At 41.2% G+C, this 20,937-nt stretch overlaps 1 protein-coding gene across 1 annotated transcript in view; it reads left to right on the top strand.

The window, feature by feature from the left end:
- Positions 1–14,682, top strand: part of LOC147710300 (uncharacterized) — a 42,667-nt gene extending 27,985 nt beyond the window's left edge. Inside the window, exons 6-7 of the mRNA XM_086919342.1 lie at positions 8,342–8,565; positions 14,121–14,682. Of these exons, the coding sequence (XP_086775468.1) occupies positions 8,342–8,565; positions 14,121–14,682 (786 nt within the window). The remainder of the gene's footprint in view (positions 1–8,341; positions 8,566–14,120) is intronic.
- The last annotated feature ends 6,255 nt before the right edge of the window (positions 14,683–20,937 follow it).

Raw genomic sequence — 20,937 nt, 5'->3', positions numbered from 1 at the left:
TAGTGTGTGTGTGTGTTTTAAAGACTGTGACTGTGAAATCCAGTCTCATCGTGAGCCCACCTCTGTTGTTATAATATCGAGCTTTCAAGGGCCCAATGATAGTTCACAAAAGTCAGGCTATCCACATGAGATCAATTTACATAAAATGAATTTCATTATGAAATATAGTTATGGTTAGTTATATTCCAGATGTGGGTCCAGATATTGGTTACAAGTTACCAGATTAATGCTATTGTGGCGTCATTTTCACCCAGTCTTGAGACGTCCATCATCCTAGAAATAACGTATTTAATGAGTTTGCTTATTTACCAGATATAGGAATAACTCTTGTATCTGTAATCAGCAAGATATTTCGTTTCCTTAATTTATGACATTAGGCAGAGTAGTCATTACTTGAGCTTGCTTTCTGTTTACCAGCAAGTGATCATAAACCACTCCAATTGCTTTTATGTCTGATTGAAAAGTTTGTAAACAGATTCTTGAATAATGATCAAAGAAAGCAAGATAATATAAAGTACCACCTTATTCTTCTACGACAGATAGTTTTTGAACAAAATAACAAGAAACATGTTAACTGCCATTCTACAAAATGGCAAACCATACGCTTCAACGACCATACAAAATGCAAAATATTAATATCAGAAACCACACAATGGCATTACTGTCAACCATAATTTTGTTCCTCTAGATTCCTATATTGTACTGTAAATGCCACTAACACATAATTTAAAACAAATGTATATAAATAAATGAATAAATGCTGTTTCTGAATATTTGCTTTCCTCGCTGAGGACTTATGTATACCAATGATACTGAAATTCGGTGTCTTAGAAATTGTGGAACTTTTATTCTTAGAATTATGGAAAAATATTTGACAGACTTCTCACATTTCTTAAGGTTGTTTTAATTGCTAGAAAACACGTGCAAAAATATAGTTGCCTCATTTATCAAAAATGGTTTAATAAAATTGGCATCAACAAAAATTAATTTTGAACAATATTTTTCTAGCACAATATTTTGTTGAAACAACATTTGGCAGGAAATGGGGAAAACATGGCGGCAGTCGGCTGACTGCAGCAGTGCTCCGCTCCCGTCTCGTCTCCTGATGCCTGACTCTTGGTGAATTTAGCTCGCCTATGGTATCGGCAGTCAGGACCACATTATTCAACTTCGCTTCGCTCCGTTTTGGTGGATTTGTGATTTGGAGCCTTTTCTTATTTTTTCTTTTTTTTTTTCACTGTTCTCGATGTGCCTCGATCGGCCGGTCAGTCTCGGCGTGCGGGAAAAAGGGCGCGGCGGTTCCCTGGAGTCGGCTTGCAGCGGAGGTGAACGCCCACGTCCAGGGAAGCCCACAGCTGAGCTGCTACGCTGGGAACAAGCAGCCCTGGAGCTCCGCAAATCAAGGCGGATTCGGTGCCTCCGCAGCGTTACTCTTACCAGCGGTGCTTTTTACAAAATTAAGCCGGCATCTGGTACTACTGTTTTACCGCCCGAGGTCCCACCTTTCTCCCAAACAGCACAGGAGGGTGAAGTCAAGGGGCTTACTACAGAAGGTGATCTCTACACAAAAACGGAAACAAACGCCAGAAAACTCCAAAAAACTGTAAGTTTGCCTCTGGGACACATGAGCACTGCAGAGTCTGCTAGGAAGTTAAGAGGTGCAGCTAAGGGTGTATTGGGGATTAGTACATCTAGTATATCCCGTAAAAAAGGAGTTAAAAGTGCGCCACAAGTATTGGAGGAGGAGGCTGGTAGGGAGGTTTTTGAGTTTGGGAAAAGCCCTCTTTCAAACTCTCCAAATTTAAACGCTGTTCGGGAAACATCCTCTTATCTGTCAACTGAGGTTAAGGCAAAAAGGGGCAGGAAACGCAGTAAAGCTAAATCCTCCACAGACTCTGTATCTAAAATAACTCCATCTCTGCGCTCATATTTCAAGGTTGTCCCACAGATATTGAATATTGATAAAGAGCATTCGCAACACAGAAGCAGCATCAGGGAAATTTTGCCAGGTGTAGCGATCATGTCAGGTAACGGGCATGTTCTGTCCCCTGTGATAGAGAGCATAGAGAGCATAGAGTTAGCCCCTGTTAAATCCTCAGAACCTCAGCTTCAACCCGGTAATTCTGATACCTCTCACATAACAAGACTAGAAAAGAGCTCATCTGCCGTGCCTGACGCAGAGAATCTAATGCTTAAGAATACTGCAGACCTAGCTGTGCAAAACATAGACATGTCAAGGGAAGTAGGTGAAACAGTACTTCCCTCTGCCTTAGCAGCTTCAGCAGCTGGACCCAGCGCCTCTATCTGCGATGTCATTAGTATTGATCCAGTTGATCCAGTTAGCATGGAAGACAATTTTGAGGCTGGCATATTTTCTGAATCACCTACAACCTTCCAAGAATCAAGCGAGGTGGCCGGGTCACTCTCAGAACCCATTTCTGTGTCTTCAATACAATCAATGTTCACAGCTCTATCAGCGGAGATTAAGCAAGGCTTCGCCGAATCAGCCTCTAATCAAAGAGAGATAAGGAGCTTTTGTGAGTCTCTCGATGAGAAAATAGTTACCTTGTCACTAAGAACCCAAGCATTGGAGGAAACTGTGGGTCAGATAACGATGAGGGCCGAGGGCACCATCGAAGATATTACTAGACTGAGAAGAGACGATCAAGCTCTGTCAGAGAGAATGGAAACCTTAGAGAACAACGCGAGGCGTAGTAATATACGCATTTTGAATGTTCCAGAAGGAAGTGAAGGTACAGACATCAAGAGTTTTATAATCACTTTACTAAAGGAAACCTTAAATCTTTCACACTCCACTGAGGAGTTAGCAACGGACATACAGCGCATACACCGGGATCCCTTCAGACTTAACCCACAGCGGACTAAACCCAGGAAAATTCTGGTAAACTTTCATACTTACTCCTTGAAGGAGCATATTCTGAATCAAGCGCTTAGGTTAAAATCACAAGCATATAAAGGCTTCAATTTCCAAATTCGTTCTGATCTGTCCCGGTTCACCTTAGACAAACAGTGGGAGCTAGGCAAGAGGATGGATGCCTTTCGCAAATTTGGTGCTACGGTACAGATGGGTTTTCCTGCGTCACTCAAGATAATGTTAGACAACAAAATGTACAACATTAGATCAGTGCAGGCCGCGGACGATCTTCTATTATCTTTTGGTAACAGGAAACAGAGGGAGTAAAAATTGTGAGGAGTTGAAACCGTATAATAATAACACCATCAGTGTAGTTCTTAATGCCTATGTGCCTATGTGCAAAAACAAAAAAAAAAAAAAAAAAAAAAAAAGAGTCTTGTTGAAAATCTGATTGTTTGCTAAATATCGAATTATCAGGAAAAAAACGGGATTAGGGGGGGAAAAAAAAAAAAAAAAAAGGAAAAAAATAAAGGAATAAAAAAGGAAAGAAGGATATAAAAAGGGAAAGAATATATAAAAACAAAAAATAAAAAATGAAAAATAACATAAACTAATTAAACTAACACAAGAATAGCATTTGCCCATAAGATGTGTAGAACATTCAATGGCGAGTTAACACTAAATACAGTAGAGGCACACAGAGGTCGAGATGGGGAAGAGCTAGGGGCACTTACTTCCGGAAACTCTTCCGGGTGGTGAGCACAGGGTTTTCCCAGGGGGGGAGGGTTGGGCACGGGGGGGTGGTGGGGCATAAGCACATTTTCATAAAAAAGCTCCAATCATTGCGTTTAATTAAGTTTGTGGATACAAGGTTTTATACTCATCTCATTTTAGATAACATGAATCTATACAAACAGTCATATACTCTACTAGTCCTACAGTTAGCCTTACCAAGCAACCTAAAACCACAACATGATGAGTAAACTCAAATTATTATCCTGGAATGTTAATGGTCTCCGCACCAAGCCTCGAGCGAATAAAATTATGCAATATCTTCGTGATACTGATGCGGGGATCATTATCCTCCAGGAGACACACCTAACAGAAAGTGAGATACACGAGTTGGTCCAAAGGAATAGATGGATAGTATCTTCTATTTCCACAACACAAGGTTCTAATATACGGGGGGTTTCGATCTTCTTCAAAAAATCAGTAAGGTTTAAGATAAAACAACAAAAGGTGGATCCTGGAGGGCGTTGGGTCATTGCAGCAGTAGAGTTAGGAGAAGCGAAGGTAACATTAGTGGGCTACTATGGTCCAAATATCGACGACCCCTCTGTATTGAAAACCCTCTTCAATCACCTACTAAATTTCCCAGACCCGGTGATTATAGCTGGGGATTTTAACATCACTTTAAACCCACTTCTAGACAAATCCCCTAACAGCAGACAAAAGACCACTTCTAAATCTAGATCTTGCTTAGTAGGCTTAATGAACCAATACGATTTTATCGACATTTGGCGGTTTAGGGAGGGTCTGAGGCAAGATTTCTCATTCAGGAACTCGAAGTATAGACACAAATCAAGAATTGATTTTATTCTCACTAGTAGAGTTCTGGTTGATAATATTACCTCAACATACTATAATCCAATGCATCTCTCTGACCACTCCGCAATAGTGTTAGAACTAAATTTGGACACGCCACCTTTAATAAGAATGTGGTCCTTTGATAGGTCGTTACTCACAACAACAGAGGATATCGAATCTCTACAGTCAGAAACTTGCCACTTTTTTAACACTAATATAGGTACAACCCCAATAGGAATTCTATGGGATGCATTTAAATGTACATTGAGAGGTCTTATTAAAAACAAAGTGGCCTATAGAAGAAGACAATATGCAGAGGAAGTAACCATTATCGAAAACAATATCTTACTACTACAGGCCGATATAGATAATACAGGAGTAATCGACAACGACCTCGCCGGAAAACACGCTGAGTTGGATAGGCTAAAGCACTCACTATCCGCAGTTCTAGAGAAACGGGTCCTTCAGAGATGGGAGGCAAGTAAGCTTTCGCATTTCCAATATGGGGAGGGAGCAGGGAAATTACTTGCCTGGAAAATTAAATCAGACCGGGTTCGAAATAACATTTCGTCTGTTACATCCACGGAGGGCACCTTTTCAAGGGATGATGAAATTAGAGTAGTCTTTAGAAATTTTTTTCAATCCACCTATAAAGATGACCTAAACGTTACCCAGAATGACATCACGAGTTGGCTAGCAGGTATCTCTCTACCATCTCTAACACCAGAACAGAACCACTCTTTGGATGAGGAGATAACTGTTACAGAGGTAGAAGAGGCAATAAAGAAAGCAAAGGGAGGAAAGGCTACAGGCACGGACGGTTTGCCAAGCGAAATATATAAAAAACTTATTACTCAGGTCTCTCCAATTCTAGTGACTCTTTTTAACCAAATTCTAGGACACGGCGAAATACCACCTGAATCATGGGACAATGCCTCTATAACTCTTATTTTGAAGCCCGGCAAACCTCCTACAGACTGCGGCTCATATCGACCTATTTCTATATTAAACGCCGACTATAAAATCTTTGCCACCATATTGGCGAAACGGTTGGGTCGGGTGGTGCCAGATATTATAGCATATAACCAAAAGGGGTTTATAAAGGGGAGACAGCTCTGTGAGCTCACGTATGAATTACTAGGCTCTATAGACATCGCTATAAAGGAGGCTATCCCTTTGGATGTCCTCACGTTGGATGCAACCAAGGCCTTCGACAGGGTGAATTGGTTGTACCTGTCGGAGGCCTTGAGGAAGTTCAATGTGGGGGACAGATTTCTGAGAACGTTGAATTTGTTATATAGGTGTCCATCCGCCGCACTTTTGATAAACGGGGGTTTGACTGAGACCTTCAGGGTCACGAGGGGAACTAGGCAGGGCTGTCCCCTGTCACCCCTTCTTTTTGATGTTTATATCGAACCCTTCGCCCAAACCTTAAGAGACAGCATACTCATTAAACCTTTTATTTTTGGTGGTTGGGATAAAAAGGTGGCACTTTATGCAGATGACATTATGATTTTTACAACGAACTATGATGAAGCATACCCAGAAATAATTGACCAGGCCCTAAAATTTGGTAAAGTCTCTGGGTACGAGATTAATGCCCAAAAGACAGAGTCAATGTCCTGGAATAGTAACTCAATTGGCAACAATGGCACATCTAAAACTCAATTTCGATATCTGGGGATCAATATAGTTAAAGACATCAATTTGATTGCTTCACTTAACTTCAATAAAATAGCTGCAGAGTGCCGGAAACATATGAGAGACTGGTCACACCTTCCTCTCACTGTTTTGGGAAAGGTCAACCTAGTGAAGATGAGTATCTTACCTAAAGTTTCTTTTTTGTTCAATTCTATTCCACTTTTTTTCGATTCAAAATTGATTGCAAAGCTACAGAGCGCGATTACCAGCTTTATCTGGAATAGTAAGAGCCCAAGAATTTCGTGGAAAAAAATCAGGCGACGGAGGGAGAAGGGAGGGTTGGCTGGCCCAGATCTCCAAATCTATGCATGGGCTTTTCAGCTCACGCACACCCGTATGCTACTGAAAACCCCTACTTTAATAGGGCTGGGCCTTCTTTTCTCTACGTTACTTGAATGTGAAGGAGTAGACCAATCTGCATTTTTGTTTAAATTTGGTGACCCCAAATTCTTCAAGAAAATTAAATTGAAAGTTCTACAAGGGATTGCATCTACCTGGTATAAAGTGAGGCATGCGATAAATGTTGGATACTACTCTGGGAGGGCTCCCATATGGGATCTACCCGTCCCCCCCTCATGGACAACAGATGCCCTTATTAACCCGCTAATAGAGGCGGGTATAAATAGGTGGGACGACCTGTTTATGGATGGGACATTACTTCCATGGGACTATTTAACAAACAGAGTAGGCACAAGTTTCTCAAGATTTAAATATATTCAGATTTCCAGCTGGTCACAGGCATACAAAGAGCAGCCAGCACGGATTAGTAAGCTGCCTATAGGTGGCAATAGTGACTTAGTAACTTGCCTCTTGGACAGTCCAGTCGCAAAAAAAGAAATTTCATGTTGGTATAACAAAATAATCGATGAAATAGATGCCAACTTTCATCTACCGACGTCACTATGGGCTAAATTAATGCCAGGCGTAGATGTTGAAGAACTTTGGATAGCTTCTTGCTCAATGCTCTGGGACTTAGTTAAACCGGCATGGCTTCGTAGAAACCACTTATTCACTATACATAGGGCATACTATTCCCCTAAGAGGTTGACTAAGTTTTCGTTAACAGGCCCAGTCTTATGCCCAAGATGCGGGTTAATCGCAGCATCAGACACTCATATGTTTTATGAATGTCCAAATTTATCCGCTTTTTGGGAAGCCATTAGTAATAAGCTTTCACAATTCCTGGGTGAACATATCTCCATAGACCTTGCTCTTGTTATATTTGGTCTCAAGAATAAAATCCGAAATGCCGCAACCAATCTAATATTCTACTCCATTCTAGCGGCGCGTAGGGAGATATGTAGGCATTGGAAAGACGCTCAACCACCTACAGAGCATGAATGGCGAGTCTCACTTCTTCAAATTTCCAAACTCGATCTTGCCAGAGCAGGAAACCCCAATAGGAGAGCTTTTTGGGCAATGCTGGGATAGTAGCGATAAACCTGGGGTTTTTTTTTTTTTTTTTTTTTTTTTTTTCCCCAGGTCCTATGATTAACACGTACATTGCTTATCCTTGCTGCCATGACTGTCAGTCTTGGAGCTATGGGGGTCTCGATAATTTGGACACTATCTCCTGAGGCACATCCCTAAGCAAAATCATGTTTGGCTGTTGTGATTGGTGCTGAGGGGAACCGGTCTTCTTCCTTCCCGAATGAACTTTCTCCTACCAGCTATAAGCTGAGACAGCACTGCACGCGACCATTCTTTTCTTTGCTCTGTGGCGGTCCTTTGGTTTTGATAGATTGGAGCTATGCACGTAATATGAGGATAAAAAAAAAAAAAAAAAAAAAACATTTGGCAGGAAATGTTCCCAGCGAAATAGCAGAATTTTACCAGAGGCTACATTAAAAAACAAAGTTCTTGGAATTTCAAATTATCAAAATGCACCCTTTTCCAATTTTGCAGAGTCACCAATAGCTGCTAAGCCTTTTTGCGGTGTGCTAATTAAGAACTATACTTTTAGGACACGGTTTAGCCTTTTGCTTCCCTGTTGCCAAAAAGGGAAGTCTGAGCCTGCTTTGTCTCAGCCACATCATATCCTGCTGTCGGTCCAGATGTTTGTAGTAAGACTATCACCAACCAGCAGATTGGTATGTGGGTGTGTGATACGTAAAGGTGTAGTTTCTTTTCTGCAGTAAGTATGATGGGTGATGAGTGGTGTGCTTTCTCTCCTAACAGATTGCCGACTTGCTGGCTGTCCTGCGAGAATGTGACGAGGTGGACCAGTTGGTTCTCAGGAACACTGGCATGACCGATGAATTACTGGAGCTTCTGACGAAGGCCTTGATCGAAAGCCAATCAGAAATCGAAACGATAAACCTTAATCTGAACAATCTCAGCTCAGCTGCTGCTCACAATATTGTACAACTACTGAAAGCAAAGCCTTCACTTAAAAGACTCCTGTAAGTAAGGAAGCACTGTACAGGGTACCCCACATTCTGAAAAAGAAATTAACATAGTGGGTCAAAGAATTAATACATGAATTAAGTCTGGGAGGATAATTGCAACAAAATGATGTATCGTGAATGGAAATTACAGCATACTACCTGTTAGATCTAGGGGTCTTTAGTTGGCAGAGGTAGGTACCACGGTCCAAATAGGGACCCGTGCTTCTAGTCAGGGTAAGGAGGATACACTCTTTAGATAACCCCTGCTCACTCCCTTGTTAGCTTGGCACGAGCAGTCAGGCTTATTAAAGGCAATGTGTAAAGTATTTGTATCAATGCTCACAGTGAAAACACCACAAATGGACTCCACAACAGTTTAGAAAAATAAACGTATTTATTCTAAACTAAACAAGACCAAAAGAAAAAAAATCCAACATACACAGTTCAAGATATGATTTTAAAATTGTTCTTAAGGTTTGCGTAAAAATAATCCACAGTTGTGGTAAAATAGTTCAAAGTTGCGTCACCTTTAGCCCAAAGTACCTGTGGATGCGACAAAGTTCCAAAAAGAAGTTGCAGCGGTGGAAAACAAGCGATGCGACACTCCTGAGACCCTGTGGAGGCGATGCGACAGCCCCGTTGGATGCAGCGGGCGTCTTGCGATGAATCCGTTCTGCATGGGGAGGGATGCGATACCTTGTATGGATTCTGGTGCGCAGGTTCGGTATAAAGCGACTCGCAAAGGTACGATGCAACGATCTCCGAGACAGCGACGATCTCAGGTGCGGAGGCGATGCGCGGCGCAGCATCAATATTCTTCTCTCACAAGCGAACGATGCATTGGTTCTTGCAGCGACGATCTTCACTGCGACGGGAATACTCTCGCACTGTCGACGATGCGCTCCGCAAGCGAGCGATGCGTACAAAAATTGTGGAGACTCTCAAGGCAGCTTCAAGAAAAAAACATTCTCAAAACTCAACCCCTTCACCCATCAATTTCATGAACAGCAGTTACCACCAACTACTCTTAGCTCCTCCTGTGATCTGAACACGCCTATTGATAGAGGTCAGTCCAAGATATGTAACTCAAAATGGGAGAACAGAAATTCAAACCTGTTACCTGTGACTTGATTTACTCCTTCTGTAGAGATAAAGTTGAAAATTCTGATCCACAGCAGCCAGCTGAACAAATGGAATGGACCACAGACACACCCCCATTGCTCGTTGGCAGTGCAACCTTGATAATATCTCAAAATAGCATTCTTTCTATAGTTTTTCATTGATAAACGAAAAGCAGAATCCAAGTGTACACCTGGAATAGATTGGACTTTATTCCTCGCAAATAGCAGATAAATACATTAATTTTTAGTCATTTGTAAGCAAGTCGAGATTTTGTCATAGCGGTATGTTTTCCAAAATAAGCAATCACAAATATCCTCTGTTTCCATTTCATCTGAGAGCAGTAGAGGGTCCCCTAATAAATGTTCTTTGCTTTGATTGACCAAGCAAATTAGTCTGTCCCTTTCTTCCAACTCACCTTATTCCCTGTGCTCTCCAAAAGGTCTGTTTTTAAATTTGAATGTAGCCTTGCGGCTAGATCGGTCGACCTCGAAGCTGGGGAACCGGGTTAGAGTCTCAGCAACAATGCTCACTATCCTGTGATTCTGGGCAAATCACTTAATCTCCCCGTGCCTAACAAAAATGCATGTGTCAGTCTAACAAAACTGGTGCTCATGTAAAGCGCTCCAACAATGTCTCGGGTCTAGTTCGCGCTATATAAAACTCTAGAAATAAAATAAATAAATTGTGGATCTTCTTCTTTTCTTGTGTTCCAGCTCCCCAAACAGCAAGCAAAACTTCCAGAGGCCACACTGTAGCAAGCACTCTAGGAAGGGCAGACCTCTCTCAGCAGAGTTCAGGGGGAAGCTGGGGGTGAAGTCCTTTTGTTCCGGGACTTCTTAACAGGAAGCTAGCTCTCCTCAGGGCCTTGGAGATCTTTTCAAGCAAGGGGACAAAGCAACAACAAAGTGCTTCCCCTCTCCTTATCAGCAAAGCAACTGCAGGTCAGCCCACAAACACACAGCAGGACAGTCCTTCCTCTTCAGTCTTCCAGCTTTCTCTTTGGCAGAGGTTCCTTCTTGATTCCAGGATGATCTAATTTTCTGTAGTCTGGGTAACCCTTCTTATAGCAGTCTTTCCTTTGTTCTCTGGGGGTAGAGAGGCCTTGGCTGAGGCATAACCAGTTCTGGCCAGTCCTTGAGCACTTTGTTTTTCTGTCTTCTCCTCTCTTTTCAGAGAGAGGGGCAGGATCGGCAGCTGCCCAGCAGGAGATGGAGCCTGCATTGTGGAAGGCAGGCACATGCCTATTCAGGCCCAGGTGCTACTCCCTCCCACCACTCTAGATGCAGACGGAGCTATTCAGCTCAGAGATGACTCACTCAGCCTCTGGGAGCCACCCAGCCCCTGTCACTCACAAACCAGACAGTCAATTCACAAACAGGCCAAGGCACACAGAAAGGTTAAACAAGAGAACAGCCACTTTCTAAAAGTGCTGTTCTCAAACACAGGAAAAACATCCTTCCTAAAAGATGTGTTATTAAATTCTGAGTTCAGGGATACCAGATGTTTATGTCCTATCTTGTTCTCCTGGGAAGATATGCAGGTAAATACTATACACAGCAATCCCCATTATAGCCTATGGGCAACATAGCCTTTCAATAGTGAAAAACGAAAATGGCTGTAATTCACTACCAGAGCATGTCACCCACACTGGTACATGCTCTACCTTTCACATAGAGTGCACCCTGCCCAGGGGGGTACCCTGGGGGTGTCCAATGTGCACAGAAAGGGAAGGGTTAGGCCTGGTCAGTGGGGACACTGGCCAGGTTGACATGGCAGTTCACAGACTGCGCACAGGCACTGCGGTGGCAGGCCTGAGACACCATTTTAGGGCTACTTATGTGGGTGGCATAATCAGGGCTGCAGGCCCACTAGTAGCATTTGAATCACCAGCCCTGGCACACTCAGTGCACATTACTAGGGACTTCCTGGTAAAATAAATATGCCAATCATGGATAACCAATCACAATAACAATTTATACAGAGAGCATACGCACTTTAGCACTGACCAGCAGTGGTAAAGGGTCCAGAGTCTTATTGCCAACAACCACGGGTCAGGAAACACAAGGGAGGAAGAAGCAAAAAGTTTGGGGATAAAACTGCACAAAGGGCCATTTCCAACACTCCCCCAATGTCTTACCAAAAGGTAAATATTTATTTTAAGTTGACTTAGTTCCTTTAAGGGACATGGCCTGATTTACATTTAAAAAAATGTTTCCGGTAGAATGGTTTGCTGTACCTTGCCTAAGATAGTTTTGATATTTTGGGGGTATTGATTGCCCATGATATCATGGATAATAAATACCCTAAAATAGCAAAACTATCTGAGGCTGGGGTTAAAGTTCTGAAACATCTACAGCTGCATTGTTGCAAATTGCGCATTCAAGGGGTAAAACAACCAAAAATAGATTTCTTGTCCCCTGGTAGGGTTGACACCCAATTTGTGAATGGGCCTATTTGTGTTTAACATTAAGGTGCAATAACACTTCATACTCAAACAACTCAAACTACTAAAGGAGATAAACGCATGACGTCTTAATTTACAGGAAACCTCAATAATGCTACTTGTCTACAACTGCTTAAACAACATACAACTTCATCACTGGTAGATCTATGTGCCTGTAGCGAACAACTACATTTACTTAGTTCCTAAAACCATAAATATCTTCAAACAATGTAACTGTTTTTTTTCAATACCATATAGCCTTAGTAATTATCATGAGAGGCATACTGGAGAGGTCGGAAGTGACATCACAGAAGAAGGGCACATTATGAAATATAAAATGTAGCATTTCACTAGATTTGACCTACATTTATAGTAAACCCATTCACACCCTTCTCTGACAAGCATTTAGAGAAGCACATGTATGGAGAGAGGAAGAAGAAAACAATATTAAGTGTGAGGTGGTAAGAGAGTGCATAGGCACAAAAGAAGAATATCAGAAGTGCTAAGAACCGAGGCATCTTATGTACTAACAGGCCGGTAGCAAAAAGTGGTTGCAACTTGCACAGTAACTTTGCGATCTGTCTCTAATTGTGCAGTTCAACTGATGTACTAATGTTGCAAATCTCCAGTCGCAAGGTGTCACAGAAAAATCAGCCTTTGGAATATTAATTAGGAGAGTCACTATTTGCAATTGGCTACAGGCATGGAGCTGGGTGCCTGCAAGAAACAATAGACAACCATCCCTGTGTTTTCATTGCCAAACATGAAACTTTTTTTTGAAGTAGCCAAAAAGTAACATCCCATTTGGGAATACCTCAGGATGAGCAGTCAGTGGACCACTGCCTGCTGTTCCTGAGGTTGCCTGCAGGTATTTACAAAGGGTCTTTCCCCTTTGCAAATCATTCTCCTCCTCTGAATTTATCAATCGTTGGCAATTGGGGTCACAAAATTTCGATGAATATCATGTCAACTTGCACTCAGGAAGAGATGACCCTTTCATCCCCTCCTCCTAATTGTGATTCAGAATGGATCACAAACCCCATTTTGCAAGGCTTTTGCATGTTGCAAAATGGTGTTTGTAAATAGAAAAAGCCACTATGTTGTCGCAAACCCTGTGATTTTGCAAATGCAGGCTTTCTAATGTTGCTTGAACATGAAATACCTTGAAAAAACAAGAGGTGTTTGGTAAAACAGGAACAGTTAGTTTAATTAAATAGAGCGGCCGGTAGCACAGTCACAGGTAAAGGGTCTGAGGACTGTCTCAATTTACAATCAAACTTACATAGACTTTTATACCATTGATTGGATGCAATAAAATGGTTTCGCCATTCCTTTTTGGAAAGGAATGTGGACCGCTGTCTTCGGAGCCATTAATTAATCTATTGGATGAGGAATCCAGGCGGACCTAAACCTTGCATTGACACAATGCAGCCAGTAAATAACGTGTCAAGATGTCCGGCATGGGGAGTGTGTAATGACTGCATGTACTGTGTGTGCTGTCTCCTGATTGGCAGTGTTCCTAATGTCATGTGGCAACTAACTTTATGGTGTTTTGGGAACGTGCGCACCCTTCGACCATGTGTGCTTTATAAGGGCCAATCTCCCTGGACCATTGTGGTGTCACTGTATCTATTTGTGGAATTGATCTGGGATTTCCTGCTCGTGTGTGTCTGCTGGCTACCCCACCTGTGATCTGTCAACCAGTGACCTGGGGCCTCAATCTCAAGGCCTGCCTAACTACATATTTCTGAGAAGGAGTAGATGTTGAGTTCACAACGGGCAAACTCGTCAATAAAGATGCAATTTCGTTTTTGTATGTGAATGAATCGTTATTCACATTGACATCGACTTTTTCAATATGAATATTAATAGCAAAATAGATTTGTACATCGGATAAAAAGAAGTATGACAAACTCACAATACTTGCAATTATTCAATGACTAAAAAACAATCAAGAGAGTCTTAAACAAATATTTCTTTGTTTTCTCTTTTTCTCCTATTGCAGATTATTTGGAAATGAAATGGGTGATGAAGGTATCACAGAACTAATGAGTGAACTGTCAGACTTGCTCACAAAAGATAAAGCCAAGCTGCAAGTCTCTCCAAAAACAGAGACCAACCCATCAAATTCTTTAAATCTCATTGAATTAGATATTGGCGGCAACAAACTCACGAGCAAAGGGCTATGGAGTGTGGCCTCTTTTGTTCGAATGAATCCTCCCATCCAGTACCTTGGCTTGGCCCAAAACAACATTGAAAGCTTAGAAGGGTGGATGGAATTTTTTGACAGCATGAAGATTAACACCAATATCACCCACATGCTCTTAGATGAGAATAATCTTGGTGATGAAGGGACAAGACTTCTGGCAGACATGCTTAAAGTAAACCGGAGCCTTACCAAAATTGATCTTGACTCAAACAACATAGGAGAGGATGGAGCTGCTGCGATAATTGAAAGCCTGACCACCAACACACACAGTTTTTTGGTTCAAGTAAGCTTAGATGAGAATAGGCTTTGCGCGGACACACTAGACAAAATTAATGAATTACTGACAAAGAACTTTTGAGAACTACAAATACTTGCAAAGAAACACTGTATTCAAAACCCATCATGAGGATAGATTTTTTAGAAAATGAATATTGTTTTTCTGTTTATTAAATGAGACTATTTTTCCATTTTAATTTTGTGGGGAAAATAATTTTACAATGCAAGCATTTGAAGTGAATGTGTACAATTGAAAGACAGAGAAAGAAATGGTCTTTAACAAGAGTTCTAAATAATCTGAAGATTACTCCATCAGAAAAAATAAAACATTATGATGTTTCACAATTTAGTAACTCTTTGGGTCACTAGGAGAGGATTAATAGTCTTAAGTACTTTCAACATTAACTGTGGTACCCATAAGGCCTTCATTTCCAGAGTTGAGGAAAGCCTGATTCATCCAGCTGTGGAACGTGTGGGTTTACAGAAAATGCAGTAATACTGCCCCATCTGCACATTTCTAGTGGAATAGGTCTGCAGATCTTGGAAGGAGTGAAAAAGCATGTGAAAATCAGTGCAGAAACCCTGGTTTATGTGGTAATTCCCTTATCATAAGGGTCTTTCCAACATAAGTGTCGTAATACCACACACGGAAATTACCACACCTTGCAATGTCAAGATTTCTGGGTGCAGTATTACCACATCGGGTGTCCAGTGATGCGTCTTAAGAAGGCCTAAGTGCTGGGAATCTCATCATTTCTTGTTGACTAGTTAAGAACATAGGTGTTGTACTGTCTAAAAGTATGAACTCATTTCAGAGAATAGGAAGGAGATATTTTAGGGTTAGTAAGACTGTGCTTAATTCTCAGGCACTGAAGAGCAATCACCTGTTTTCTTGTGAACGCAATTCTCCAACAGGAAGAACTTTGCGGACTTCTAATTTTTGTAGGGACACATTCGAGACTCCAGTTTGCTGGCAGGAATCCACTTAAAATGGGATCCATATCATCTGGTTGATGCCTACTCATGTTCATCACTGTGGAGAAGACCCATCAGTCTGAGCAAAGAGGAAGTATTTAAGGTTTCCATATTCAAACTACGTTTTTGAATTTGGCTTTATCTCTTCCAATGTAGCTTTCAAAAACAATACAATAATGGAAATGTCTACACAACAATGATGCCCTCTGTCTTCTTCTCACAATAATATGGAAGCAGCAGCTCCTTGATGAATCAGAACCTTTGCTTGCTCTTATTTCTGTGGATAAAAATGCTTTGACTTTGCACAGATGGCACCATTTTCTAAACAGAGGGTTCTCTTGTCAATTAATTTCAGTTCCTGTAGACTGTTAAATACTTGATAGGGTTATTATACAATCAGTCAAAAAAGTCCCCACATTTTTCAAAGCCTGAATTAAATATTTTTAAGATTTTGTGCAACAAAGACAAAAGTATGCAGGTATATTTTTAAAACAAAATATCAATGAAACAATAGGAGTATAATGTAAACACTGCAATCAGCTGGAATATCAGAAATGCAAACAACAGAAAATTACTTAAAGCTCAAGTACTATTTAAAAAAAGACTGCATGGTTCCTTTCATAAAAAGGCCACCAGATGAAGGTTCTCTTGGGGACAATAACAACGGAAAAGGCTGATACAAGAGCCATTTCCCAGTATTTGACACTAAATGTAATGCCTTAGTTGTGAAATACATGGGACATTGTTTTACCGCAGGCCTGAGGGATGTATGACGTTACAACCCATACTTTTACACGCATACCTTTACAACGCATTTTTTACAACGCAACATCCATTACAACGCATTCCATTACAACGCATGCCATTACAACGAATTTTTAAAAACTACCTTTACAACGCATTCCATTACAACGCATACTACCTTAACAACCCATACCATTACAACGCATACCATTACATTGCATGTATGGTAAGTATTGGATAGTGTAGGGGTAAAAGTTAATATTATAACTCCAGGAGGTGCAACAGTAGGGTAAGTGTTGGATAGTGTAGGTGTAAAAATTACTATTCTAACTCCAGGGGGTGCAACAGTAGGGTAAGTGTTGGATAGTGTAAGGGTACTATGCGTTGTGATGGTATGCGTTGTAATGGTATGCGTTGTAAACACTGCGTTATAATGACATGCGTTGCAGTGGTATGCACTGTAGTGTCAAGCATTGTAATGGTTGCGTTGTAATGGCATGCGATGTAATGGATGTTGCGTTGTAAACGTTTCACTGTAATGGTAGTGCGTTCTAAAAGTTGCGTTGTAAAGGTTGTTTCCCGGCCCGAGTAATCACCATCCAATCTCAACTACAATTTTTCCATAAATAAGACATGGCATGAAATTAGAGCCTCCCCTACAATACTACCTTTAATGAAGATTTGGTCAGAGTGCATTCATAATATTACTGAAAATATATGTGTTGCCCGCCCCGGTCTTCAAGTTGACAGAAAAATAATTTGAAGGAAAACATGGACTACTGTGGAGCTCTTAACATGTAATCAGGTTTTTACGACAGGTTGGTCGTGTCCTCTATAAATATCAAATATGTCATTTCATACTGATAGTTAATCTACCGAGGTATAATTTCCTTTAGAAAACAAAGAAGAAAGATTTCACCCTGCTTATATACAGTGAATCAAAGTTCGAATTACTTACAAAGTCTGTGGTTATACTAAAAATCTGTAGTGTCTCAGGATTTTAGACGTATGTTGGACCCCTCTGAACTAGTCAGATTTCGTATAATGTGCATGAAGTTAATCCAGATGTATCTCACAGGTTTAACGAAATGAGAATCATAAAATGCTCATTGTCAGACAAAGAATACTCAAAATTGTGCTCTTTTCTCAAAGTACTCAAACAACCTCTAAGGTATGTGCACCATCCAATCTTATTCAGTTGATTATTCACACTATCAGTAAAATTACAAAAATAAACATGGACATATGATCATTCCTGTTGGTTTGTCCTGCGGCGTATGCAGGCAGGAGCAGACCATCATTTAGGTTGTCAAAATAAATGAAGTGGCTTTCGCTACTAGTGTCTTATCAATGCTTTGCAAAAGCAAACAATAGGCATAGGGATTACTGATCTCTTTCTAAGACTAAAAAACAAAATTCTTAGAAAAGGTAAACAATAAAAAAGAAATCAATTTGGTCAACGTTCTTGGTCTGGTATTCCTACATATAGGTCTTGGTTATAAATGCTGTTCGTAATGTGTACTGCCTTTTCCTTTCATTTATCTTCCTAGCAAGCATCCGTTTTGAAAGATAGTAATCAGCCCTCACACTCATATTGTCTTAAAGTTCGCTATAGGCTTTGGACAAGAACCAAGTGACACCTAGTTTCTTGGTGATTATATTATTAATCTGTGTAGTCTGGCCAGCAAAAAGAAGAAAGATGCCCATACTGTGCAAAGGGCAATAAGACTGCCTTCTTATCCACTGTAATTTATTAAGAGATAAAAGAATTCCTAAGCTTAATGACCGCATTAGTTTGAGAAACCGAAGGGCGAACGGTGTCTGGGATAAATAATAGTATCCATCGTGCGTGTAGTCCGGTCATTCGTTTGGTTCAGAAACGGATCAGATACCCGTTTTTTAAATAAACAAAGGTTATCGTAAATGTAGAGACGGGGGCTTCTAATTAAGGTACGTGGTCTGTCTATGCAAAGTAATGGCAGCCATCTTAAAGTGTCCAAGATGGGTGCTATTACTTTGCATAGACACCCATCTTGGACACTTTAAGACGGGTATCTGATCCGTTTCTGAACCAAACGAATGACCGGACTACACGCACGATGGATACTATTATTTATCCCAGACACCGTTCTCCCTTCGGTTTCTCAAACTAATGCGGTCATTAAGCTTAGGAATTCTTTTATCTCTTAATAAATTACAGTGGACGACATGGAGGACGCGAATACAAGAGTACTTTAGGCAGCGGGCTAGGAGGATTAGAGAGACCAATGCGCTCTTTAGACGTTCCAAGATGGCCGCCCGTTTTACACAAGTTGGTATCGCGTTTTGCCCCTGTCCTTAGGCATAGCGCTCGTTCGCGCCGGCGGGAATTTTGACAGGTGTAGATCCTTAATCAATTCACTCTAGCTATAAAATGAGCAGCAAGGGCTCACAATACTTGAACACGACGTCGCCACGGGTGTGTCATCAGGTCGAGGGCTGTGGATGGGTGCCGGCCGGTTTATCAAGAACGGTGAGTACATTTGCCTGCCAGTTACCAGTGGACCCCTTCTGGTATGCCAGAATTGTGATTGGCCCACAGATTAGGTCAGGGGTAGGGCATATCTGCCTTGTTTGAATGACAGCGTTTTTTAGCCATTGGCAATTATTACCCAGAACTTCTTTTCATTTAAGATACTTTTAACTATCAATAGCGTACTAAAGCACTTAAGGTTCAGTTTGGGGCTCTTGTAACCCAGACTCCAAACCCGGGGCAGTTGAAATTTGGGACCATGCTCTTACTGGTCATACCTATTCATAGAACCTATCCAAAGAAATCAATACAGAACTTTGTTCATTCATTATCTTGGAGTCAGACTCTTCTTCTAAACAGAATTCCATTCACGTTTCATTAACAGGCTTACTGGGATACAGTGCCCACTCCCTCTTCCATTGGACTAACAGGACCTCCAGTCCTACACCAGTTCCTTTTTTGACTCAGGTAACTACTATGGGGCAGTTATTTACTAGTTTGCATGTGATCTTTGACCACTTGCTCTACAATGTCTGTATACAGTAATGTTACCATTCCCAGCACAGGTTATAATCTGGCTCTTCGCGCTTTTATATCCTTTTAGCATACGGACTGAGCAATTATTGTGAGCAAGGTGACATCAATCTCCATACCACCCAAGAACTCCAATGATACTTCTTCCTCTGTTAACCGCTAACAAACTTATAGTAAGTAGTTATTTCCCATATTGAACTGGACTGATGTTAGGGAGCCTAATTTCCCTATCCGGGCTGATGTTATTAGGGTCATTATATTTTGTCAACCTGTTGTCTATTAAAAACACTAACATAGTATGGTGTTGTTAAATAGATATTCCACTTCTTTTCATATCCCAGACAAGAACTCGTTTTGTATAATCAGCCTCTGAGAGAACAACTAGAACAGGATTACATTAGCCGGGAAGGTGACCCCTGGACCCCGCTTCCTCACATGTTCTGCCACACATGCGACGTCCATCTAACTTAAAAGGTAAATGGGCATTGGACCATTGGTATGACTTGTCAGGCAAAATTAGGGTAATACACCTTGCTTGGTCCCTCATCATTTAAGACGTTCTTTGTGCTAGCTTCATCCATAACACCAAACTGCCTTCATGGATTTACTTTTTCCTCAAAATGGGCTGCCTGTTCTGAGCTCCCTTGTATACCTGTAAATTCACATTATACTTATACTAGTTCCCTTTTACCAATTCACCTCTCACTTAGTGTTGTGGTCAGATACATGGGCCTTATGCCATGTATACACTTCCGCTTCCTTTTTTTGGAACCTGTAAGATGTATATGGAATTTCCGACTATGTAGACTTGTAATGTAACTTTACATATTTGATCTGAAAAAATTGCACATATTCTCAGGCCATCCTGCATTTCCCTGCAAAAGTTAGATGATGGGCCAAAGCCCCAACATCAAATGCATGTATAGGCTCCACGTCTATGATAGCAATGCTTTTAATATGTTTCGTCACTGTTAATGTTTTTTAATTGTAAATAGAGTTTTGTACATAAATATTGATTGTATGTATATATGTTTTTTTACCGACAGCCCTGAAGAAGTCCCAGTTTGGGACGAAACGCGTCGGCTGTATGTGTTTTATTACCGTTTGAAAATAAAGATTCAAAGAAGAACTCCAACAACTCTGAAGAATATCTCCTTATTTTGCTTAAACGTCGTTTACACTTACTGTTTTATGTTTTGTGGTGCACCTTTGCTGCTGTTTGTTCTGAATTAGAATTCCCTAGGGAATAGGCACGGTGATGATGGGTGCCATTCAGTGTGCACACAACCCCCTTGATTAAACTTAAGGGTTAAGATACCTCACGGGGGAAAGGTAGTCAGGTGCTTACTCTAGGTAGGGTCCATCATTTTTAGGTCTCGCCTGTCGATGCGCATGCGCATCGAGCAAGCGAGACTATAGGGGCTCATCCACTCTTTATCTAACTGCAAGGAATCGTGGCGATTCCTTGCAGTGCCCGTGACTTTTAAGGTCAATGCGCATGCGCATTAAGCTTATGCGCATGCGCATTGACCTTAAAAGTCACGGGCGCGTGCACGTCCGTGTTTGTTTACC

Source organism: Lissotriton vulgaris, chromosome 5 (assembly GCF_964263255.1).
Source record: "Lissotriton vulgaris chromosome 5, aLisVul1.2, whole genome shotgun sequence".
Lineage (NCBI taxonomy): Eukaryota > Metazoa > Chordata > Amphibia > Caudata > Salamandridae > Lissotriton > Lissotriton vulgaris.
This window is presented reverse-complemented; position numbering and strand designations above follow the sequence as displayed.